Raw genomic sequence first — 10,021 nt, forward strand, 5'->3', positions numbered from 1 at the left:
GGTAGTGAAGCGGCAGCGGTGGCGTTCATTTAGTTAAGAACTCTCGTTGGGTTGGTTTTTTCGATAGTAAGCGAAAAAAAAGTGTCAGTGCAACGCCGGCACGTGCGGGAGAAAAAGCAAACACACATACACACACACACACAACAAACAGAACTCCCGCTGGCGCAGTTTCAGGCACGGGGCGCGCGAGAACTGCGAAGGCGGGAAATTTGAATGGCATTTGGTGGTAGCAGTGAGCGCATAACGGCGCTGCAGCCCATTATGGCGAATCACTGCTCTGCACTTCCGACAGCTTTCACATTGAGTGGAACAGCTTTTTTTAAAAGTGGCTACCTTATGCGTTTATTTCTACAACTGAAGCAAAGCCGGCCAAATGCCGCTGCATTGCTCTAAGGGCGTAATTCGAGCGCTCGAAGAAAGGCACGACTAGGAAAGAAAGAACATTCTTTTGAATAAGTTTTCAAGTTATCTTATCCGCATCGAGCAGTAATTTCTGGCTGATGTACTTAGTGATCCTTTATTCCAACTATTGAGGGTGTTTGTTGAATACGTTCTGAAAGCATTAGGACATAAAAATGACGAGAGAAACGTTGCAGGGTCCTTTTAAGTTGTATTTATGTTTGGACAGCCGTCATTCTTCCCTGTAGGGACACATGCGACTGGTATGGCGCGTTTTTTAAGAATGAAAGTGTGTAAGCACACTTTAATTCTAGGTGCCAGTGTTTTGGTCACGTTGTAGAGTGAGCGAGCAAAAGTGATGATCTGGGTGTTCACGCACGAAAAAAATTCCACTTCCTGAAACTGTAGCGAGAGCGTTTGAATATGGGCAGACCAAATTTTTCCGACATTTCTTCAATACATCAATAAACCATAATTACACCCCCTACAGATACTACGAACCACGTACAGTTCGCCATGTTGGTGGTATAACCACCCACGCAATGCATTTAAGCTCGGTTGAAAAACTTCAGCTCTGACCCAAAATATTTGGAAAGCCGTTCAGCATCTCGACCTATATCAATTTTTCGAAGTATTGAGGATTCTCAATGTTGCGCATTCGTACTATGACTGTTTCTGTGGCAAAATTCAAGAGAATCACCTTTGCATTGTCGGAGCGATAATTTTAAATACTGTCTTAGGCGGGGACTGAAGTAAACGGTTGTCGTAATGAAGTTCCTGCGACAGGAAACCGACTTCAGTTTAAGAGATACTCGTTATAAGCGGTACTTCGTTAAAAGCAAGGATGATTTGGTCTAAGTGAAGGGGACCATAAAACGCGAACAAAGCGTTTTCGTAATAATTGGGCTCGCCGTACGTAGTTTTCTTGGCGTCTGTTCAGCTTCCGTTTTTCCAAGAGTCAGTTACCCGAAGCGAGATTCCTTACCCGAAATGGCGCGAAAACGGCATTTCCGTGCAGCTGCCGCATAAAATGTTGTCATCGCGCCTAAAACATACGGCAGATGGCTCTTTCGTTCCTTGTTTTTCTTGCAACTTCTCTTTCATCATTCAGCCGTAGTGTCCATAGCCGTGGCCATAATGTCCGTAGCCATGGCCGTAGTGACCGTACCCATGACCGTGGTGTCCGTGCGCTACGGATGACGTGGTGTGGCCGAGGTGCGTATGATGACTCGTGCTGTGACCGTGGTGGTGGACTCTGCACACGGTCAAGAGACAAGGGTTAGGATTACTTGGAGAACGGGAAATAATCCACGCTATCTTTACGCGCGAATACGTTTCATCAGGGTTACACCAGTGCAGACACGGTGTAAGTGCCTGTGCATACACGGGGCATTCAGCGGAGCCAAGTCGAGGCTGGGCTAACATCACCTTGCGTTCGCCTGCTTCCTATCGAGGTACAAATGTTTTGACATTGCGCTGGAGATGGATTAAGCTTTTACCCGGAGAAGCCGCGTGCCACGATCATTTTGGTGGAACATTCAAACGCACATTTTCGCGCATATTCTTAAAGGAGCCATTAAGACAAAATACAAGTTGGGTTTATTAGAAAGACTGCTTAGTCCCGATAACAATGATACCAATATCATCGCAATCTTCGAACAAATAACGGAGATATGAAAGAAAACGTGTGACGCAGTCGCGACCCCCTAGCCAATTTCCCGCAACTTTTCTATGACGTCACGGACCCTTATGTGCGATTGGCGGCCGCCTAACTGAACTGTCACAACGACACATGACTGGACGTCTGTAATGGAGCCTCTAGTTCCATTTGACCGCATCACTTGAATGCTAACGTGCAGTTAACGCACTGAAAATTGTTTTATTGTTGGCCCGTATGACGTCATTCTTGCTCATAACACGTCACTGTGGCGCAACATATGAAAGTTTTTAAATACTTCTTGCTTTTTCTCGTTAAAAACATCTTTTGTGGCTGTAATGGAGCTGAGTGAGATACTGAATTCCAGTTCTTTCAAATTAAACTAAGTTGTATTTTCTCTTCATGGCTCCTTTAAGGCTTGCGGCATTCTCCTTCCGCTGTCTGGCACAGGGGGAGTGGGGAGGTGTATAATGATGGGACGTAGGGAGTAAGTGTGGAATAGGAACAGGGTTGGTCCCGGCCGGGCCGCACTCGGCGTATTCGGAGCGCCTGTGTGCCGGCGCGCGCTTATCACTGACCGTCTTTGACGACGAGAGTTTACTGAAAAACTTCACCATCTCTTCCTAACGAAAGTTGAGGGAAGCGCAAAAGCTTTCTAACATCAAAAGTGCGTCAAAAGCCTTCGCTAATTGTTCATCCAACCTTCGCTGAAAATGCGTCCAATCAATCGTCAAGCATTCAGATTCCAAAATCGCAAACAGCTTGAGAACGAACCCCCGCTGCGATTTCTCCCGCCGTAGGTATGCTAATCTACGAAAGTTCTAAATGTATACCGATACGTGGTTTATCAGATAAAGGTATACTATTGTACTCCTTCATGATCGATGCGCGCGTTGCCTTATCTAAAACCGTTTCTTTCTTGCGATTTTCAGGTAACTGCTTTGACACAATGGAAGCCAGGTTTCACGCACGTGCCCTGTGTCAGAGATCTTATCGGAGCTCTTCGATCGACCAACCGGTCTATGGGGAAATGCATTAGTTTTTTCGGCAGGACGCCACCGGTTCCACTAAGATGGCTTTCGCTTTAACAAAACCACCTGGTTGACGCACTCGTCGGATGGTTCCTCATAGGCGTACAGCTCTGTCATGCTCGCGAAGAAAATTGGTGTCTTCGACCTTGTGCCGTGCGCTACGTTTCGTCGCCGGCGACCCGACTCGTGTTCGCTCAAACGGACGGCTGGGATCACTTGCTGCTGTCCGTGTAAAAAAAGATAGGATGTCATATCCAAGGAGCTTCCTGCGCGTCGGCTGCTGCTCGCAACCTGCAGATCATTTTATTAGTGTTGACTATGCTTATAGCACAGCCAAAAGGGCGGCGTACTTTCAAATATTTGGGTACCGTTACTAACATGGCTCCAATACATACTTTTTGGAAGGAATTGGGAGAGTTTTGGGGTTTTTAGAGCGAAAGCTTCCTTAGTGAGACCGATAGCCTTCTATCTTCTGTCTGTCTGTCTGACGGCCTTCTGTCAGAAAACTAACGCATTTCCACATGGACTCGTTGGTGGACCAAAAAGCTCTGATAAGATCTCTAGACACACGGTGCCTGCGTGAAACCAGGCTTCTTCCATTATGTTAAAACGGTTACTTAAAATCGCGAAAGAGGAACGGTTTCTGATAAGAGAATTTACACTTATCGACCACGAATAAGGAGCTTTCTCGCATCTCTCAACTTTCCGCCTGAGGAAGAAGAGAAATTACATCCTCCTTTGGAAGTAGATTCGAAATAAAGGAGCCATGAAGAGAAAATACAACTTCGTTTAATCTGAAAGAACCAAGATTCAGTATCTCACTCAGGTCCATTGCAGCCAGAAAAGATGTTTTTTTAACGAAAAAAAAAAACAAACGCAAGAAGTATTTGAAAACTTTCAAATTTCGCGCCACAGTGACGTGTTATGAGCAAGAATGAGGTCACACGGGTCAACAATAAAACATAATTTTCAGTGCGTTAACAGCACGTTAGCAATTCAAGTGTTGCGGCCAAATAGAACTAGAGGCCCCATTACAGACGTCCAGTCATGTGTCGTGACAGGTCAGTTAGGCGGCCGCCAATCGCACAAACAAGGTTCTGTGGCGTCATAGAGAAGTTGCGGGAAATCGGCTAGGGGGTCGCGACTGCTTCACACGTTTTCTTTAATATCTCCGTTATTTGTTCGAAGATTGCGATGATATTGGTATCAATGTTATCGGGACTAAGCAGTCTTTCTAATAAACCCAACTTGTATTTTGTCTTCATGGCTCCTTTAAAGGGATTCTCTCTCTCTCTCTCTCTCTCTTAGTAAGGAATGGTAAAGTTTTGCTGCCGCTGGTGCAACTGAACTCCAGTGTTCACTCATAGATGACGGTTGCGAGAACTTCGTCTCGGAGAAACGATGAATGCAGTCATCTCTTGCAAACGATTACTGCTGCATCTTTAGTCAAACAAAATCCCATTAGCGGATACAAAGAGCCGAGTGAAAAGCAAGATGTCTTGTTTCGCTTTGAGTGCTTTGAATGCTTGTTCCGCCAAGCCTACACTGGGGTCCACTAGCTAGCCCCTTCTCATTATTTTCTTGCCTATAGTTTCCCGCGCCTGCACAATTTGATGATGGAGCAGTGCGAACGTGTTCAGCTTTCGGGAACGCTAATGACTTTCAAAGCTTGAAAACTAACTTCAGCGGCTACTATAGAACTGCATTGTGGTGCAGAAAACCGTCGCGATGTTTAATATTAACTGAACGTTCACGGCGCACAAAAAAAGGCGAAGACGACGGAAAGATCACGAAACAATGCGTAACTGGTAACTAACTTCCTTAGGAAGAAACACGCTTTTATACGATCACCACGGCACAAAGTCACCGTACACATTTTGCCATGCGACACTTGTGGGACACGCGTCCGAAATGTGCAGTCAATACAATGAATCGTTAAAAAAGCACAGTTCTTTCTCAGTGAGCGAGTGTCCTCTTCGTCTCTTCTGCGCACCGGGCGTTCGGTATGAATTACCAACTTGTCCAAAATTACTTTTTAAAGTTATTATTAAATTCCCCCTGAGGTAGGGGAAGGGTGGCTTGCTGTGACCCTAAATAAACACCTACCGTTTTCGTATCAGCGCCTAAACCGAGGATTTATAAAAGGCACAGATATCTTGCACGAAAGGGGTTTTTCTGATTTGATATTACGACGGACATGCGTGATCTTAACCAAACATTAGAGCAGCTTGCGCTAGTGGTGCAGGGCTGGAGAAACAGCAAAACTGGGGGTCGACCAAGCTAGCTTCTACCGGTTTTGTTAAGTTTTGCTACGCTTTGCTAAGTTTTGTTAGGTTTGGCGATGTTCTCGCTAGGCTACGCGAAGTGTTCAGGCGTAAGGCCAAGGTTAGCCAGATTTTACGAGGCCGTTCCAGTTGGTCCTTCACACTGACAGAAGATCTCAGGGGGGAAGAAGCTAGTTCGACAGCCAGCTCGGCTGTTCCTCCAGACGTTCACCACTAATGCAAGCTGCACCATTTATTTGCGTTTTAGTAGTCCGAGAAAGTCTATCACCTTTAAAATGGTATAGCAGTGGCTGCGCATGCACATGTGCCCCTGTGCTCACATTCCAGCAGGGGTGAAAGTCGGCTTCACCGTTGTAATACGCTATATGCGGTGGTGCACCCTTTACACGCGGTGGAGTTTTTTCTTTGTATTTTTTTTTTGCTAGCGCCACCAAACCAAGCTCTAACTTAAATTGCCACCACTGTTAAAATATACACATTGGCTCCAAGCCCAGTAGCCAGACCAAGCACAAGCTCACGGGTAGGGCACGTGCACGGGGACCAGGTAGGGGCAGTGCTTGGTCTGTTCGTAAGGAATGGGGATTGGCATCGGGAAGAAGGCGTGCTTGCCACCGCCGAAAAGAGCGGCCGCCGCGGCCAGCTTCAGCATCTTGCCACCGCGGACGCAGGTGGCGAGGCAACAGAAGATCACGATGATGATTAGCGGCTTCCCCTTTGTAGCGGGGTGACAGGACAGCGACAGCAGCGTCGCCCTGCGGCCGGAGTAGAGACGGCGCGGCTTCGTGCCGACTCGCATGCCGCCCTGGCTGTTTGATTTAGACCCCACGAGGAACCAGGGGAGCTGCGTAAAAACGGAGACAACCACAATGTATTGGCAGAAAAGAGAACACAAGACAGAAAAAATTAAAGCAGAAATGACAACGCGATAGCCTACGTTATGCGATGCATCGTGAACGAGGTGTCACGTGATTACCTTCAAGAGCAACGATGCGGCGTAGTTTCTGGCTGCTTTTACGTCGGCTATTCTGTACTGTGTCACTAGAATTACACCCGTGCCACACGTACACGAAAAAGTATATTAAGTGCTTAATGCGTTAAGTTTTAATTCAATTAATTCGCTGCTACACGAAAAAAATCCAATGCCATTCACTCTAACATCATTTTTAGTCTAAGGGGTTCCGCACAACTTATTCGCCTTCGCGAACGACTTAAATCTGCCTACTCTCGAACGCGACTGGCCTCAAATGAAACAAGGAAACTCTTAGCGCCAGAGTGTTAACGCGGAAACGTAGATGAACTTTGAAATAAGACGATTTTTTGTGCCCTCTTTGTGACAAAGTTCTGAAGAAGACGAAGTTCACTGAAACAACAACAACAACAACAACAGCGTTGCGAAAGGCGGAACGTCATGCTACTCGTCGTTTCAAAATTTTCGGACTTGGCTACCGCTGGCAGGCGACGGCAGCTGCTGAAGCCAATTTTACAAACGGCTTACACCATTTTTTAGAAAACACTATTTTCCTTAACGTTTTCTTTCACAAAAACATTTTCAGACCTTCTAAGACGTTTTTATCTGCGTAAAAACTTCTAAAATATGAGTGCACTTCCCTTTTTGGGCATTATCACCATCGTGCCAAACAGACTTAATGCCTTTGCGTTTGGGCGTGTAGCGCGGACCGCCCAAATAGTGTCATTGGGTGTTTTACGGCCTTTTCGCTTGTCCCCAGTAGTCAAACGGACTCAACGGCAGCGATTCGGTATTTGCGTCGCGTTGCGCGTTGTACAAGCCTGGCCGCACGCATTCACGAGGTTATGGACACTTATCCATGCCCTGTCCGCGTTTCATGGATTCGCCGGGACTCGCTTCCTGCCCACACTGTGGCAGATCGCGCCTGCCACCGAAGAGACCTCCCACGGCCACTACCACTACTTCGAGTATCTACCCTAGAAGAACTACTGGTGGAAAAAGAGAGCCTCCGTCGCGCCAAGCGTGCTTTACTTCCACCGCGTGGATCTGACCTCCCCAGTGGGCTCGCTCGCTGGGAGGAGGTCTTGCTGCGGAGGCTTCGAGTTGGGGTGGCGTTATCCCCAGCAGTTACTCACGCTTGGCCTGCCCGATACCACGCCCCGTTTGCGGACACCTGCCCCTTCTGTGTGACTCCTGCGCCAGAAGCTGACGTTGAACACCTGTTGTGGACTTGTTCAGGTCTTAGAAACGCCAGAATCCATCACCTCCGAGGCACAGGGCTCCATCCTGGGAGACCCTCCGATCTTAAGCGTTGGATATGGGGACCCCAGTACCGGTCTCTTCTTGGCTTTCTGCGTGCAACTGGTGCAATGTTGTACCTATAAACCTCCCTGTTATGCCGTAGGGTAATCTATCGCATTAAAAAAATGTAATTTTTCGTGCACTTCTGTCACTAAACTTGGTCACTGCATGGGGGCGGGAGGGAATCTTCTTGCTTCACCGCTCCCACGAATACAAACTATACTTATCGTTCCGTCCGGCGGTAGCCGTTCCATCTCGGAACGACAAACTGTGGGCAGTCCTCATGCATAACACATCCGTCCCAAAGACAGTGTTCCCCTCCGAATTTGAGTCACGACTCTTTCTGCATGACACCCACCACAGCAGGACTCTCATCAGATATCCACAATTTACAAATACGTTAAGGACGCCCAGATTGTCTAAATTATTACATATCCATTTACTACGGATCACCTTATATCCTTGTGCAACTTCGGGCTTGATCAGTCCCACTTTAAATTTCATTCGTAAATATCGCTACGTAGCGGAATAACAGCTGAGGCTAGCCGCGGTTAAGGAAAATCACCGATCAATTCACATTACCTACAAAGCGGTCATGAGAGGGTCGGCGCAGGCTACACACCCGCACCTCCCTTGCCTCGTCGATGGTGGGCAACGGCGCCACCAACGCTCCGCTTGAAAGCTCCGTGCATACATAGCCAGAATATTACCACGATGATATTGAGCACATATTATGTAGTCAACGTGCTCCGCATACTTTAATGGCTCAGCGGCGCCAGGCTGATGCATAGACTGCCGGTGCTTGCTGTTTTGTTTCAGCTTTCATTTAAGGCTTCCATGTTACAATGTCAGCCGGCATGAGTGGTGCTAGTTGATCTGATAATCAACTCAATCGTACCGCGGCAAATTTGAGCGTTGATGGTCTACCGGTGCAAGACGTCCAACGTATTAGCCTCAGTAGATGGCTGAGTTGCAGCGCCGACACAAATGCACTTCGTACAACAGTGTAGACTTGAAGCAACTTTCTCATGAATTTTTTTTGCTGTCATAGCTTCAATGTGACGAACAAGGCATGATAACGGCTGACAAAACACTGGCTTATGAACGTCGCGTCTGGTGTTCGCTTGTTGTAGCGCTGTGGAGGTTATACGAAGCATGAGATCGTATATACCGGTCCAACTATATCTCTCAAAACATGCTAGCAACGCTGAAAACTTCTAAAAAACTACTGTTTTATGCGTACGCTCGGCTATATTCCCGAATGTTATTTGAGAGTACCATTTTGTGCTAACTATATTGAGCACCTGCGCTGCCTGTCATTTGCAGCCAATCTGACACAACCTCTTAATATTTACGCAGTTCATGGCTTTTGGGTCGAGCCTTAACTTAATATATGTAAAGTATTGAATGTGGTGGTTTATAGGAGTGGCAGCGAAAGTATACCCTCGTCACGTTCGGGCAACCACATCAAATTAAAGTAGGGAAACGTGACTACTCACCAATTCTTGAGAAGATCACTTCAATGACTTGGAGACGCACCTTGGCTTGTTGATTCGTTAGGATAACATTGCAGACGGGAGTTCGCGTCCGCACGATGCGTATAGACTGAGCTGCGAAGCTAGCGGCGTCATGGTTTTAAACGGGCCGTATGCACCACTGGGCGACACTCAGAGTTAAGAAGTAAAACGACTATTCTCTCCAGAAACTACACAAAAAAGCCCCTGCCAACAAACGAATATTCGAAGCGAGAAGAAAAAAGAAAGCCGTGCAGTGATTTTTGAGACAAATACACAAGAAAACGTAAAAAAAGGCAAAAAAAAAACAACTGAAGAACGCGCAGTGACAGAGGCTCCAACCAACCAACCAAGAAATACCTACAAGTGCCATGTATCTGTAGTAGAGCACTAAAAGGAGAAAAACGAAGCAGCGCAGAGGCGTCTTGTTTGCGCGGCACGCTTGGACGCGCACCGAATGCAGATGAGAGCTGTTCGTCCGATTCTACCTTTGTCGCCTGCTCGCTCGTGCGCAGACGACGCGACGAAGCAGGCGTGACAGTAACTTCGAAGCGAAAGTGTGTAAACTGGCTCAGCCAGCTCGCTCGAGGGATGCGGCATGTGCCGCGAGTGCCGCGGGCTCTGCCTTCTGTGTGACTGCGCGACAACGAATGGATTCTACGTTACACTGCGGGACGAACTGAAGAAAAATTCAGGGGTAATTCCGCGTTTGCAGTAATTGGCACGGCGTAATGGTAGGAGTAGTAATAAACGCGCAAACATGCGCGCCCGCGTGAATGTGTGCGACAGACAGACAGATAGACAGACAGATCACTCACTCACTCACTCACTCACTCACTCACTCACTCACTCACTCACTCACTCAC

The 10,021-nt window shown here is 47.3% G+C and overlaps 1 protein-coding gene across 1 annotated transcript; it reads right to left on the minus strand.

The window, feature by feature from the left end:
• Window positions 1-328: 328 nt before the first annotated feature.
• LOC144162050 (uncharacterized) lies at window positions 329-9,398 on the minus strand. Its single transcript, XM_077692567.1, has 3 exons — window positions 9,141-9,398; window positions 5,891-6,213; window positions 329-1,654 (listed from the first exon to the last, which is right to left on the minus strand). Exons 2-3 carry the CDS (start codon window positions 6,166-6,168, stop codon window positions 1,507-1,509), a joined length of 426 nt encoding a protein of 141 aa, XP_077548693.1. The 5' UTR covers window positions 6,169-6,213; window positions 9,141-9,398; the 3' UTR covers window positions 329-1,506.
• Window positions 9,399-10,021: the final 623 nt, after the last annotated feature.

Source organism: Haemaphysalis longicornis, unplaced genomic scaffold, assembly GCF_048455015.1.
Source record: "Haemaphysalis longicornis isolate Haplotype H1 unplaced genomic scaffold, Haemaphysalis longicornis Haplotype H1 scaffold_12, whole genome shotgun sequence".
In the NCBI taxonomy this organism is placed as follows: Eukaryota; Metazoa; Arthropoda; class Arachnida; order Ixodida; family Ixodidae; genus Haemaphysalis; species Haemaphysalis longicornis.

What these genes read in the sequence shown, in the direction of transcription:
- LOC144162050 (XM_077692567.1), bottom strand. Translation starts at nt 6,168, where the DNA reads ATGCGAGTCGGCACGAAGCCGCGCCGTCTCTACTCCGGCCGCAGGGCG. An exon ending in CCCGTGCACGTGCCCTACCC is followed by an intron (nt 1,655 to 5,890) that starts GTGAGCTTGTGC and finishes GACCGTGTGCAG; the next exon opens with AGTCCACCACCACGGTCACA.